Source organism: Phyllobates terribilis, unplaced genomic scaffold (assembly GCF_046119375.1).
Source record: "Phyllobates terribilis strain yellow unplaced genomic scaffold, ASM4611937v1 Scaffold_5__5_contigs__length_657084704, whole genome shotgun sequence".
In the NCBI taxonomy this organism is placed as follows: domain Eukaryota; kingdom Metazoa; phylum Chordata; class Amphibia; order Anura; family Dendrobatidae; genus Phyllobates; species Phyllobates terribilis.
Window position 1 is genome coordinate 107449411 of NW_027362765.1, and position 16276 is coordinate 107465686.

The window sequence follows — 16276 nt, forward strand, 5'->3', positions numbered from 1 at the left end:
GTTATAATGAGACATTGTACAAAGTGATGAGTTGTATTTATAAAAGTGCAAATTGTATCTGTCGCCCTAGGACGCTGGAACGATCATGGATCTTTGGTCCAGTACATGATCAGACAATGAGACAACTCGATAACACTAGGGAGGACTACAAGTCACATAATCCATGGCCTCTGTCTCTATTACCTCTACATACAACTATTTACAATGTGTGGTGAGAACAGCGGTTATTCCTGATCGAGAATTTTCTCAAGAACTTTACTCTGTCGGCTAAGCTGCTCCAAAGAGTTTACAGTCCAAAGAAAGACAACATACAGATGGAGCAGATTTTTGTGCAGCACATGGTACTTATAACAATTATACCTGATTATTATGGACAGCACAAGCAAATATCGAAGACAAAGCTGAGTTAGGACGGGCGCAAAGTGAGTGAGAGTCTCTTTTGTTAGATGGGTCATATTAAAGGACTGGTAAATTATTGGTTTACAGAGGCCCCTACACACTGATTATTAGGGAAGAGTCAGGCAGCCATATAACTCAGACGAGGATCGCAATGCAATGCTTGGACTGGCCATCAGTTCTGCCAACCCGAGTGTGACAACTGCATAGAAATCAGTCAGGACAACCGCCGGCCAGTCCGAGCATTGTGTTGTCATCCTCATCCAAGTTATATGGCCGTGTGAGTCTTCCCTTAGGCTGGAAATCTACATACATACATGAAAAAATGGTACTGGTGTCATCAGTGTGTCCGTGTTCACCATTAGTAGTGTGCCATCAGTGTGTTATTCATGTGTTATCCATGTTTCATCAGTGTGTTATCCGTGTTTCATCAGTGTGTTATCCGTGTTTCATCACTGTTACCCATGTGTCATCCGTGTGTCCGTTTTTACCATCAGTGTGCCATCAGTATGTTATCCGTGTATCCTTTTTTACCATTAGCGTGTCATCCATGTGTCCATTTTTACCATCAATGTGTTATCTGTGTGTTATCAGTGTGTCATCCATGTGTCCGTTTTTACCATCAGTGTGCCATCAGTGTGTTATCTGTGTGTCATCAGTGTGTTATCTGTGTGTCCGTTTTTACCATTAGTGTGCCATCAGTGTGTTATCTGTGTGTCATCAGTGTGTCATCCATGTGTCCGTTTTTACCATCAGTGTGTTATCTGTGTGTCATCAGTGTGTCATCCATGTGTCCGTTTTTACCATCAGTGTGTTATCTGTGTGTCATCAGTGTGTCATCCATATGTCCGTTTTTACCATCAGTGTGCCATCAGTGTGTTATCTGTGTGTTATCAGTGTGTTATCTGTGTGTCCGTTTTTACCATTAGTGCGCCATCAGTGTGTTATCTGTGTGTCATCAGTGTGTTATCTGTGTGTCATCAGTGTGTCATCCATGTGTCCGTTTTTACCATCAGTGTGTTATCTGTGTGTCATCAGTGTGTCATCCATGTGTCCGTTTTTACCATCAGTGTGTTATCTGTGTGTCATCAGTGTGTCATCCATATGTGTGCCATCAGTGTGTTATCTGTGTGTTATCAGTGTGTTATCTGTGTGTCCGTTTTTACCCTTAGTGCGCCATCAGTGTGTTATCTGTGTGTCATCAGTGTGTCATCCATGTGTCCGTTTTTACCATCAGTGTGTTATCTGTGTGTCATCAGTGTGTCATCCATGTGTCCGTTTTTACCATCAGTGTGTTATCTGTGTGTCATCAGTGTGTCATCCATATGTGTGCCATCAGTGTGTTATCTGTGTGTTATCAGTGTGTTATCTGTGTGTCCGTTTTTACCCTTAGTGCGCCATCAGTGTGTTATCTGTGTGTCATCAGTGTGTTATCTGTGTGTCATCAGTGTGTCATCCATGTGTCCGTTTTTACCATCAGTGTGTTATCTGTGTGTCATCAGTGTGTCATCCATGTGTCCGTTTTTACCATCAGTGTGTTATCTGTGTGTCATCAGTGTGTCATCCATATGTCCGTTTTTACCATCAGTGTGCCATCAGTGTGTTATCTGTGTGCCATCAGTGTGTCATCCATGTGTCCGTTTTTACCATCAGTGTGTTATCTGTGTGTCATCAGTGTGTCATCCATATGTCCGTTTTTACCATCAGTGTGCCATCAGTGTGTTATCTGTGTGTCATCAGTGTGTCATCCATATGTCCGTTTTTACCATCAGTGTGCCATCAGTGTGTTATCCGTGTGCCATCAGTGTGTTATCTGTGTGTCCGTTTTTACCATTAGTGTGCCATCAGTGTTTTTCATGGATGGATACAGAAAAAAATAAATTACATCTTCTTCTATACTTTACAATGATAAACATGGCTAGTACACAGGTGCCACATAGATGCCATTCGTGTGCTGCATGTGTTTTTCACAGTCCCATAGACTTGTAGTGGCCCTTGTCATCTGTGCTGCTGGAAAAACACGGAAATGTGAATAGCACCATAGATTATAATGGGTACGTGTAAAGAACAGATACAACACATACAGGCAACGCGGATGTGTGAATGAGGCCTAAGAGAGTTATAGGATAATCCCAGACTAATGCCCTTTAGAGGATGGATGGATCAGGCACCTGCAGGGCTAAACACTACACCCAGAGCTGCTCACATTCCTGAGCCACTCTTCTGATGCCATATTACGCTCATGGAAAATCCATCAGAACCTGCGCAGCCGTCAGACAATGTGATATGAGATTCTTTGGTACAATGACAGGAAGGCACTGTGGTAAAAACATTCACATTGTTGAGGAAGAACAGAATTTCCTCATGTGCAAATATGGCCGTGGTCCAGGCAGCGCAAGTACATCTCTCGCATTAGGAAAACACATTAAGTCTTCGCTAACAGGGTGATGCGGAGGCAATGACAGCAGCCACCCGAAAGTTGAGGAGCAGCCGCATGCCTCTTTCTTTCTCCAGGAGGGGAGTGTCGATGAGCAGAGCTGTCAGGGTGCAAACACCAGGGATTAGGCTCTACACACACCCTGCTGTTATCTACTTTTAGGGAGAGACATATAGAGTGATGTGGAGTAAAAACTAGATATGGCACCCCTTAAGACATAGCTTTTACACTAATTTTGGGTGAAATTATTAAAATGCGTTACAAACACCGCTCTGCTACACTAATAAATGATAAACCATTTAGGAGGCTAATTGGCAAAACAAGGGGAATATAACTATGGGGTGGACTATAAACCATGGGTGCTGCCTATAGTGTTAGGTTATTAGCAATTAATTTGGACGTATTTTTAAAGGGAATCTGTCGGCAGGATTTCGCTATGTAATCTGAGAGTGCCATGATGCAGGCAGAGACCCTGATTCCAGCGATGTGTCACTTACTAAACTGTGTTTTGCTGTTTCAATACAAGCAGTGTTTTATCATTAGGAGATTATGACTACAGGACTAGGTGCCTTGTGCTTCCTGGTCCAACCAATCAGTGGTGTGGGTGGGGTTATACACAGCTCAGCATTCAGAGCTCTGCTAGATCTGCAGCAGAGAAAACTGTGATTCTATCACAATTGCTGCATCCAGTATACTAAGTGATACATTGCTGGAATCAGGGTCTCTGTCCCTACATCATGCTGCTGTCAGAATGCAAAGTGAAGCCTGCTGACATATTCATTTTCAGGCAGATTGGTAAATAAAGGAATCAATTACTATGGGGAACATCCCTGAATCTGTTACTGAGCAAGTGCAGGGAGCACAGGTTCCCAGAACGATGAGAATAAATGCCCGACCATCGATGATCGTCTTCTCTTTGGCTTTCCTTGGATTACTCCTTTGACCCATGCTCTTTGGTTTATGGCTTGTTATGTAATTTGATTTGCGCCGTTCCTCAAATTGATTGTATTTGTTCCTTTTTTTGTCTACTTTTCGGTGCTTTTCATCTGTTTTTCATTTGCGCCTAATTGTTCTATTAATTTGCGCCTTTTTTCAGGTCACTTTTTTGTGTTTTTCGGTTTTGTTTTTTTTTAAGTTCACCATTATGGGTAGGGTTTGGAGTCTTTAATGTTTTCGCATGTTTTTTACGTTTTTTGACTTTTTGATTTTACTTTTTGAAAAGTCGCAATTGTTTTTGGTGCAAATAGACTCTGCTCCCTCCGGACCTGAAAAGATTTTATGTACAAAAGAAATTTTTACGCAGTTTTTGCAACATTTTGATAAATGCACTAAAACATTGCAAAAAAAATTAAAGTGACTTTAGAAAAACACAAATGATGAATCAGGCCCTTTATCTTTCTGCCCTCTCAGGGAACTATTAAACTTGTTCATATGCAGGAAATTTGACCCGCATATAAATATATGGGCAAAAAAACTATCTGCAGTCTCGGTATGCCCAAATGTGTGATAAGCAAGACGTCGCCAGTGAATGCCCAGGTATCATCTCCTAGAGGCATTGCTTCTAGGGGAGAATATCACGGCACACAGAGTGCTTATAGCTCCATAATAAAGACTAGGACACTGTGTGCCGCCATCTGTGTATGCAGCTATGCTGTGTTCATGGATCCCAATTCCAGTTTTACATCTGACTGGGTCCTCATTGTACCAAGTCACACTTTGGGCCCTTGATGCAGCATAAATATACAATCCGCAAAGAAAGAAAAAGCATCCCAAACTACAGCAAATCCAAGAGGATTTTACTGCGATCAGTGAGCAATCAGCAAAGCAAATATGTAAAAAAAATAAAAAAAAAATGAAGGAAAAACCCCAAAATGTGCAACTATAAACTATGGCATGCCAAGCCCTGTTCTTGTAACATCTGGTAAATTACTGCAGCATGAATATTTCCTTGCACAACTATAGAGTTATCAGAAGGGATAGTCTTTGGTTTACTGATATATGGTCCTTGGGACACTTCGGATAAAGATTTTTTTTAAAGCATTATATACCACAGAAATATACAAAGGCGGCTCTTATATATAACTATAAAACAAGCAAATTAGTTAAATTCCTCGTTCTAAACGTTTGATTAGACACAATAAATAACATATTCTGCATTCAGTATTTACAGTAGCTGTCGGGAGGTCTCTACTCACAATATAAAGCAGGGATCAGTCTGCAGATTTTGGGGAGGAGTAAACGGGGACTGTACATATAAGAGGCAGGAACGGGGCGTCATTCTGGGGCAACTGCCGGCTCGGAATTTTACGGGATCCCTGCTTTAAATGGCACAAATCCTCTATACAAAAAAACAATATAAATGTATGTATATAATATCTATCTTAGATAAAATATAATAAATTTTCTACTTATGCATCTTCTGGATTGTGATAAGACTGAGGGGGCGAGGCAAAGAAGAGGCTAAAGAAGAGAATTAAGGCGACAGCAATGAGGAGACTGAGGACGTTGTTTAAGGCAGTGCATATCTCCATCGTCCTTCCAATAACAAGAGTAATGTAATAAAAGCAGATTGTACAGCACGCAGAGTGGCTCCCCGACAGTAAGGCATGCTGGAGGAATGGAGTTCAGGTAGCCCTTTTCTCAGTGTATCGGCTTGTATGGGACCTAGGTTTGTTATGGATGATTATCATGAAGGAGCATTCCTAGGAATGTTCCCTTCAAGATAATCTTGTAGTCTAAACAGGCTGCTGATCACCTGACAAAGAAGCAAAACTCTTGTTCCTAGGGTGAAATGATCTTTTGTGCTAGACAGAAGATCGTTAATCATGGCAGCACACAGAGCTGCAGAGAACAAGTTGCCAGTGAGCGGTTGTAAACAAACCCTTAAGCTCGGTTCACATCTACGTTGAGGTTTCCATTTGTAACGCAATGTCAGATGACACCGCATGCAGGGCCTCCTATGCAGATGTGAACATAACCTTATCTGTGTCCTTTAGATTATCATGGGCACCGTTCCCTTAATTCCACTGCTTCAGTCACGGACGCATCTGCCTTGCGACTCATTTAATTTCCTAAGTGTTGTCACTTTGATTGTTCTGCTCAGATCTTGCAGATCATCCTTCACATCTCACAGTCCTAGAGATGTCCCTTTCCCGGTCATCGGACCTAGCATATTTTTCTTATGACAGGACAATGAGTCTTACGGCTTTGATGTTTACAGAAGCACGGCGGAGTTCGGTGCCAGATTATTGTTTGTGGTGCTGGAGTCGGCAGCTTGCAGTGAACGTAGAGGAAACAGAAGGTGGGGTGTATGAGGCGGGAGGATCGCAGAGGTCGGGGAAGGAAGCGTTCAGTAAGAGAGGTCCTGGCAGCGTCACTCTTCTATGTTTGATTTCGAGCAGGCAGCACAGAGAACTCCTTCCTGATAATTTCATTAACTGTAGGGAAAAGAGAATATAAATAAAATTATTCCAGACAAAGTAAATATTCACAGATTCACAGTCAGCAAGGAAATGGCGGGGGGAGGGGGCATTCAAATAAAAAAATTTGTTTCCGTCCCTGTCACATCTTTATGTCCTGTACAATGACAAATTCCTTCATACATATTATACTATATCCTCTAGGTCAGGATGTAGAAATTCAGATTATTGACGCTCATATTCTCATCCCCCGATAATTTTACAACTTTTGCAATTTCTATTGAAATATACAGCGGGTGAAATAAGTATTGAACACGTCACCAATTTTGTAAGTAAATATATTTCTAAATGTGCTATTGACATGACATTCTCATCAGATGTCGGTAACCATTCATCCAATCCAAACAGGCCAATAAATCAAACTATAGATGTCCATAAATTAAGTTATGTGTAATAATGAGAAATAATAAAGGGAAAAAGTATTGAACACATGAAGAAAGAGGTACAAAAATTAATGGAAAGTCATGACACCTGCTGAAATCTATCAGTAATTAGAAAGCAGTCCTGCCACTTAATGAAAAGTAACATCGATTGGTTCAACTGATGGCCTATAAAAAAGGTGTCTCATTACCAAGGTGTCAGACAAGAAACATCTCATGATGGGTAAAACCAGTGAGGTGTCTCAAGACTTTAACATCCCTATTGTTGCAAAACATACTGATGGCATTGGTTACAGAAGAATTGCTAAACTACTGAAGTGTCCAGTGAGCACAGTTGGAGCCATAATTTGGAAATTCAAAGAACATAATTTCACCATAAACTGGCAAAGTGCTCACCGCAAGATTTCAGACAGAGGAGTGAAAACAATTATCAGAAGAGTTGTCCAAGAGCCAATTACACCTGTGGAGAGCTACAGAAAGTCCTGGAATCAGCAGGTACAATTGTTTCAAAGAAAACAATAGGTAATGAACTCAAACTCCATGGCCTGTATGCATGTTCACCACGCAAGACTCCATTGCTGAACAAAAATCATGTTCAAGTGTGTTTAGTTTTCTCAACATTTAGACAAGACTGTGAAATACTGGGTGAATATAGTCTGGCCAGATGAGAACAAAATTGAACTCTTTGGATGCCATAATACACACCATGTTTGGAGGACCAAAGGCACTGAATATGACCCCAAAAACACCATACAAATAGTGAAGTTTGGAGGTGGGAACATCATGGTGTGGGGCTGTTTTTCAGCATACGGCACTGGCAGACTTCATGTAATTGGCGGAAGGATGAATAGAAAGATGTACCGAGATTTCTTGATAAAAATCAAAAGCATTTCTGGCTCAGCACATGTCACTCAGAAGATGTACTGAATTAATTAAGTGGCATCCAATACTTAATGAATTTGGCGTCTTGTACTCTATCAAGACTGGCATAGTCTGAGCATGCGCTACACCAGTCTTGATTAATTACCCAAATGTGTTTTAGTTGAGAATCCATCCTGACTTTTCTGTCCATTTCTTTTCTATTCATTTGTTAATATTGTATTTAACCTAAAAATTAATTCTAAGAGATAAAGTTAGCAGAAACAAAAAAATCTGTTTTGAGTAGGTCATAAACCTTAGATAGCTGCCAACCAAACAATGGGCTCGGCCAAGCCTGAATGTGTTTTCAGTAATAAGACTGGAGAAAGTCCCTGCCGAACACCTCCAATGGCAGCTCATCTCCCCGGAGAACAAAAGCATTGAACAGATGAAAACCAACAACTGGATTCTTCCCTTCCCCAACAGCTGCCATCAGTGGAGGGCAGGGAGGCAGCCATACACATTACATGGTCATCCAGGCCTGCCAAAATCAGCGGGTTTGGCTGACAAGATCTAATGTGTATTTGCTTTAGTATAACAGGTTTTTCATACATTTTGCACATTTATCAGCCTTTGGTCAAAATGAAAATTGTTCCTAGTAAAGTAAGATCTTACATATGATGAGAAATTGTAGAACTCATCGTTGTACAATAAAAATGAACTTTTAAGACTAGAAAACCTCTGTAAGACTATGTGCACACGTTCAGGATTTGCAGCAGAAAATTGTGCTGCAAATCCTGATGAGTTGGCAGGAAAAGCTGCAAATACATAACTCATGAATAGCGTGACTACCTGGCAGCAAGGTAACTAATCCCCTAGTGATAATCTCTTGCAGATAAAACAATGATTTTATCAAAACTACAGCAAGTAGCCCAGTACACATGATTGGAATCAGGGTCTCTGACCCAACATTATGTTGCTCTTAGATTAGGTGGCAAAAATGTAGTGATAGTTTCCCTTTAAAGAGGTTGTCTCATGAAAAATTACTTACTAGTCCATGTGAAAAGAAACATATTTGCAATATACATCAATTAAAAATGGTTGTGCTGTTTGGTGCGTATACAGTAATGATATTTTCCTCTGCAGCAGTGCCCCCTGCTGTTTCTCCTGTGGCAGGAGTGCAGTTCCACCTTCAGTGGTGGACGCACATGTTCAGTAGCTTCCTTGCCATGTCGTTGCTCATGCTGTGCAGTGACTTGATAGTCGATGCTATGTGGTGATGAGAGGAGAAAGAGCATGTGCAGTATATGTAAAAACAGGGGAGTGAGAGAGAGAGAAAGGAGTAGATAGATGTAACCATCTTCCCACCCACAGGAAGAGAAAAGACAAAAAAAGGAGGGTGGGGGGAGTTCCTTGCACTGGAAAAATGCTATTTTTGTACATTGATATAGTTAAACTAATAACGTACAATACTCCAGAAATTTTTTATTGTTACTTTTCAAATCGTTGGACAACCTCTTTAAATGTAAATTACAGAAATTTTATTTACCTATGAATATAGGATTAATGTGCAGGTAAAAAGTTTTTTAAACTCTTTCCTGCCTGCCTTACTGGAGCTTCGGCTACAGCGAAAAAATTAACTTGTATACTTCGGCTCGCTTTCAGTCATAAGGGTCAGTGAGCGGGGATGGGCTACAGTCATTGCTCAGTATAGTCATGGCCAAAAGTATTGAGAATGAGACAAATAGTAATTTTTCCAAAGTTTACTGCTTCATTTTTTGTAATGGCAATTTGCATATACTCCTGAATGTCAAAGAGTGATCAGCTTAACAGCAATTACTGTACTTGCAAAGTCAATATTTGCCCAGAAAATGAACTTTAACCCCCAAAACACATTTCAACATCATTGCAGTCCTGCCTTAAAAGGAGCAGCTAACATCGTTTTAGTGATTGATCCATTAACACAGGTGTGGGTGTTGATGAGGACAGGGCTGGCGATCAATCAGTCATGATTAAGTAAGAATGACATCACTGGACACTTTAAAAGGAGGCTGGTTCTTGGTATCATTGTTTCTCTTCAGTTAACCATGGTTATCTCTAAAGAAACACGTGCAGCCATCATTGCACTGCACAAAAATGGCCTAACAGGGAAGAGTATCGCAGCTACAAAGATTGCACCTCAGTCAACAATCTATCGCATCATCAAGAACTTCAAGGAGAGAGCTTCCATTGTTGTCAAAAAGGCTCCAGGGCGCCCAAGAAAGACCAGCAAGCGCCAGGACCGTATCTTAAAACTGTTTCAGCTGCGGGATCGGACTACCAGCAGTGCCGAGCTTGCTCAGGAATGGCAGCAGGCTGGTGTGAGTGCTTCTGCACGCACTGTGAGGCGGAGACTCTTTGAGCAAGGGCTGGTTTCAAGGAAGGCAGCAAAGAAGCCACTTCTCTCCAGAAAAAACATCAGGGACCGACTGATATTCTGCAAAAGGTACAGGGAGTGGACTGCTGAGGACTGGGGCAAAGTCATTTTCTCTGATGAATCCCCTTTTCGATTGTTTGGGACATCTGGAAAACAGCTTATTCGGAGAAGAAGAGGTGAGCGCTACCACCAGTCTTGTCTCATGCCAACTGTAAAGCATCCTGAAACCATTCATGTGTGGGGTTGCTTCTCAGCCAAGGGAATCGGCTCACTCACAGTCTTGCCTAAAAACACAGCCATGAATAAAGAATGGTACCAGAATGTCCTCCAAGAGCAACTTCTCCCAACTGTCCAAGAGCAGTTTGGCGCCCAACAATGCCTTTTCCAGCATGATGGAGCACCTTGCCATAAAGCAAAGGTGATAACTAAATGGCTCATGGAACAAAACATAGTGATTTTGGGTCCATGGCCTGGAAACTCCCCAGATCTTAATCCCATTGAGAACTTGTGGTCAATCATCAAGAGACGGGTGGACAAACAAAAACCAACAAATTCTGGCAAAATGCAAGCATTGATTATGCAAGAATGGACTGCTATCAGTCAGGATTTGGTCCAAAAGTTGATTGAGAGCATGCCAGGGAGAATTACAGAGGTCTTGAAGAAGAAGGGGCAACACTGCAAATATTGACTTGCTGCATTAACTCATTCTAACTGTCAATATAACCTATTGGTACTCATAATATGATTGCAATTATATTTCTGTATGTGATATAAACATCAGACAAACACTAATAAAAACCAGAGGCCAGCAGATCATGTGAAAATATAATTTTGGTGTTATTCTCAAAACTTTTGGCCATGACTGTATACTGTGAGTGTGGCTGTAATCACTCCCCAGCTGTTTGATTGACAGCTCGCACTGCACACATATGCTGCACAGGAGGCTATCAATCAAAGTACCGGGAAGTGACACAGTATAGTGACCAATGACTGTAACCGCTCTGTGCATCACCCCCTATGACTGAAAGCAATTGGCTCCTGGAAGGATATCAGTTAATTTTCTCCCTGTAGCCGCTACTCCAGTAAGGCAGGCAGGCAGGCATGGATTTACCTGCAGATTCCCTTTAAATTCCTTTCTGTCTTTTCTTTCTTGCCATAATGTAGTCAGTACATACTCTGTGATCTAGTCATCTGGTACTTGTAAGGTATTAGCAAGATCACATCACTAAGGACAGTATAGATCAAGTTATCCATACAAGCAAGTTACAACACAATGCACATAATGGAAGAAATAGTCTATTCAGATTTGTGGGCGTGTTATGGAGTTCACCGTTGGCTTAGCAAAATGTGGGTCTGTGCCTCTATCTGAGTGTTACATACAGTGCCGGACTGGAGAGCCAAGGGCCCACCACTAACACCGACTCTGGTGGGGGGCACTGCTTAGCTACATGCAAATATCACATTACCCTCCTTCAAGAGTTTGCCTGTTTCTATATAATAATAAATGGGGTTGTTTGTTAAATGAATGATGAGATGCTGCCCTAGTCTATACAAATGTGAAACAAATGTATTGTGCCAACTTTTTCACATACAGTACAGGTGGAGTAGGGCCCAACGGGGGATTCTCCTGTTCTCCTGTGGGACAGTCCGAGCCTGGTTACATATGCAGATATTGAAGAGCCAGAAATGGAAGCTTTTGCTGGTTTTGTCTCACAATTGTAACAAATACCCAATATCAGCAAAGATGGTGTGATTGGCTCCTTGTGCCCGAATGCTTGGTTATCTATAAATACATCATGTGAGTATTTCTGTAGCCAGGAAGTTAGATGTGAAAGTTAGAATGAGTGGGTTATGTGATAGTCAAGCGTGATACTGACTCACGCACTCTCACTTCATATGTCACCCATATTGTACATCATGTGTCTTCCATAATGCCAGGTTAGCTTACATAATTGTTAAGGAGAGATCATTTAGAGATGTGGTGACGGAGTGTGAGCTGAGCTGCCATGACATCTGCATAAACTTCTGGCAGTCATGTTCACTATTAATTTAGATTTTGCTATAAAGATTGGGGACTTTAATTTGTACAACTATATCTGCCTAAACATATTGAAATTTCCTCCAGATTGGAAATTTAGAGCCACCTATTGGAAGTAGCAATCCTCAAGGTCAATATTGACCCTTTAATGAGCCTTGCAAGATGACTAATAAGAAAGATACTCCATCTGCAGACACATGTTTTGGGGTGTTTGCCCCTCATTAGTGCAAAGCAGAGACTTGCTTTGGCTGGGTGATAGACCTCTGATAGGTGGTCTAAGGGGTAATGTTTCTCCTTGTGGAGAGTGCCAAGTCAGCATAAGGAGACTTAGAGGCCATGCATGCTCCTTGGGGATTTTAAATATTCAAATAACCTATGTAAATAAGAAGAGGACTGAAATCTCAGTATCACCTATTGGATGTTGCAATCCAGCCAAATCAGGCCTCTGACTTTGCACTGATGAAGACCCCTAAACAAGTGTCTTGAGTGTCTGGTTTGGCTTCCCATTCAACGTCATGTGGCAAGGCTTGATAAATGGTCGATATTGACTTTTAGGATTCTAAAAAGTTGACACTGGATTTCTTGTCCTATTCCTAACTGAAGAGACAATTTGCATATTTAAAATTCCCAGAGGAGCATTGCATAGATTATACAGTGCTGCTCACCATTATTGGCACCCCATCATTTTTTCATAGACTGTACAATATCTTCAGAAATAAATGGAAATGTACCAAAGTTATATCCTCAGGATTTTTTAGATGGTGGTTAGATTGTTTTACAATTTCCATGTTGCAATTTCAAAAAAGAAACAGAATAAACAGCATGTACAGCAAAAAAGGCGCCCCTAATTAATACTTGGTTGCACACCCTTTGGCATTGCTGACAGCCTCCAAACATTTCTTGTAGCCATCTATTATCTTCTTGCACTTCTCAGCTGGAATTTTCTCCCATTCTTCCTTTGCAGTTTGTTCAAGCTCTTGAATTTTTGCAGAGTTTTTTTCCCAATGGCAGATTTCAGCTCACCCCAAAGATTTTCAATGGGATTGAGGTCAGGACTCATTGCTGCCCATTTTAAAACAATCAATTTTTTTCTTTTCCAACCATTCCTGTGTACTTTTGGATGTATGCTTTAGGGCATTGTCTTGCTGGAGGACCCATGATCTTCAACTCAAACCAAGTTTTCTTACGCTGGATAGGACATTTAGCTCTCTTGATAATTCTCTGATTTCATGATTCCTGTGATACGGTCAAGGCCTCCAGTGGCAGACGCAGCAAAGCAACCCCACCGATTATGGATCCTCCACCATGCTTAACTGTTGGTATGGTGTTTTTTTTCCCTTATAAGCTTCAATGCGCCATCTGTAAACAAACTGTTGCTTTGCATTGCTAAAAAGCTCTATTTTTGTTTCATCTGTCCACAGAACATTTTCCCAGAGGGATTGTGGTTTGTCAAGGTACTCTTTGGCAAAGATCAGTCATTTCTTTTTTATGTCTTTTCTTCAGCAATGGTTTCTTCCTTTGCCTTCGCCCATAAGGCTCCTTTGTCTTCACTATTGTAACAAAGGATCAGGGCCTACCATGTGGCTTTTTAAAACACTGAAGTCATCATTCATTGATTAATTCATGTCACACGGGCACATACAATTAATCTCAGGAGAATCTCTTGTGATTTACCACAGGCGAGTCAAATGGTGTTTCCATACTAAATTAATGTAAAGGGTGCCAATACCAGTGTCACAGCAAGCTTTAGGTTTTTCTATTTTTCCCTTCCATTGTTTTTTGTTTTAAATTATTGTTTATCATTTGTTCTTTGGCATTGAACACGAGTGCTCTATACAAAAAAACTGATTCACTTGATTAATTTGTTTTCATGAGATATTTCACATTATGTACTTAAACTTCATGGGTGCCAATAACAATGAGCAGGACTCCTTATGCAGACCTGGCACTCCCCACAAGAAGCAACGTTACCCCTTAAATTCTCTGCCCATAGTTATCATTTTTGACAACAGATTTTTTTGAAATTCGATTTCATGGACGAATAAAACAGTCTTCACACATTACATTATGCAAAGTGATAGTATACAATGGCGCACTTCCATTACTGGTCTGTGAATACTAAGTTATTTGAAAAGCAAAATTGAAGATAATTTGCAGATCAATCTCTACTTTGTGGCCAGTTGTAGATTTTTATTCATTTGGCTTGGTCAAATAACCGAAAAAAAACGAATAAGTCAACTTTTCAGCTGAAATCTGCCTATGGTTTTTGGCTGTCAGGCACTTTTGGATGATACAAATATCCAACAGTCATCAGAAAATGGCCCAAATTGACCAAATCTCTAGTCAATGGCAGCTTTGGTTTGTTTTATTTCTTTGTAATATCAGTATTTTGGAAACAGATTATCTCTTTAGTCATTTCCTTGGCAATCGCCTTATGTGTCTATTAGTTATAGCCACATGTAGTACATTTGTTTCAGAGCTTTCTGCATCTCGTCCATTCTTTCAAATGGGGCTTGTAGAAATCCATAGTATTTATGAAGAAACTACCCAATTCGGATCAATGCAGCTAAACATTAGTTGCAGAAAGTTCTGCAAAAAATCTGGCACATATGAATATACCCTTTAAAGTCCACATATATGCGTTCTCCAACCAGTATAGGGAAAAATTGAATATATTGCCTATTGTTACGCACTCGCACCTCTCCAGTCCGTCCTTAACCCTGCTGCCCGACTAGTTCATCTCTCTCCTCGCTACTCCTCTGCTTCTCCTCTTTGCAAATCCATTCATTGGCTCCCAGTTCCCCAATGTATAAAGTTCAAACTACTAACCCCTACAAAGCCATCCATAACCTGTCTTCTCCATACATCTCCGAACTAATCTCCAAAATATTCCCTTACGTAATCTCCGGTTCTCCCAAGACCTCCTTCTCTCCTCCACACTTATTTGTTCCTCACCCAATCACCTCCAAGACTTCTCCCGAATATCCCCCATCCTCTGGAATTCTGTGCCCCTACACGTCCGATTATCCATCAAATTTGGATCTTTCAGACAGAACCTGAAAACACATCTCTTCAAGAAAGTTTACAGCCTGCCATGACCCTGTTGCTGCTGCCTCACACACACCGGAGCTGCTGCAACCCCCAACCTACTGTCTCCTTCCCCACCATCCTGTAGAATGTAAGCCCACAAGGGCAGGGTCCTCTTCCCTCTGTACCTCTGTCATTGTTAGTTCGTTTACTGTAAGTGATATCTGTATTTTGTATGTAACCTCATGTACAACAACATGGAATCAATGGTGCTATATAAATAAATAATAATAATATTGAAGCTTTTGAATTATTAATGATCAGAATAACAATAGTTAATGATTCTACTTGCAAGAACTCAAAGCCTCGTCTGTAATTATTGCAGCTGAGTGAAGAATTCTGGCTAATTTGGCTGCTTTTATGTGTTTGTCCATAAGGTTTAAATGCCCCTGATGGAATTAATTTCCTGACACTTTCACCTACAAAATCTGTCAGAAAAAGAAAAGATATTTAGGCCACTTTCAACTAGGAGCTGTAAAAATCTATATTACAGTCCCCGCTGTCCATGAATGGGCCTCTGTTTGGCGAAGGTCTGGTTTCTGTGCCAGTCGCAGGTGCTGCCAAACCTTTAGTCATTGAATAGCGGAGTACCCAGGAGTACCTGCGGGCTACACAAAAGGAGATGTTCTTTACAAGTGCATGCTGGGTGGTGATATTGTGATTAGCGCAGGGCTGGAGGTGAGAAATATATTGTACAGAGCACTCACGTCACAGTTTTATAGCTCAAATTAAATCAGAAACCGTGAGAGCTAGAAAATGAATCAGGAGCAGTTAATCAATGATCCACAGGGCGTTCCGACAGTCCGGACTGACAGAATCTTGGCTGCGGGAAAAGGGCAATTGTTCAGGAATGGAAATGTTGTAAATGCTAGAAGTGACAGAGAGGTGGCCAGTGGCCACATCCAAGCAGAGCTGAGGACTAGCGGTCGGGGTCACCATACAGATGACCATATATAAAGGATGGACAACAAAGGTTCTCCATTATTATTCTGCGTAATGGTTCATTAATATATATTGCAGACTTTTTAAGGCTCTGTGCCTCTCATTATCGATATAAACTCCTAACATAATGGGAAATTTATATGAAAGGTGAAAGTGCAATAGTTGCTTATACAATGCCAATGTGATCCCACATTTCATTTTTAAAGACCTTTTGAAAAATGGAAGCCACAACTTGATGTTATG

The 16276-nt window shown here is 40.9% G+C and overlaps 1 protein-coding gene across 6 annotated transcripts in view; it reads right to left on the reverse strand.

Annotated features, from left to right (window-relative positions):
- Window positions 1-1027: 1027 nt before the first annotated feature.
- The window catches only part of NFATC2 (nuclear factor of activated T cells 2), a 143227-nt gene continuing 127978 nt past the window's right edge, over window positions 1028-16276 (reverse strand). For all 6 annotated transcript variants that reach the window (XM_073682735.1, XM_073682734.1, XM_073682733.1 and 3 more), the window contains one exon: window positions 1028-6270. In XM_073682735.1, the coding sequence (XP_073538836.1) occupies window positions 6215-6270 (56 nt within the window). In that variant the 3' untranslated portion in view covers window positions 1028-6214. The remainder of the gene's footprint in view (window positions 6271-16276) is intronic.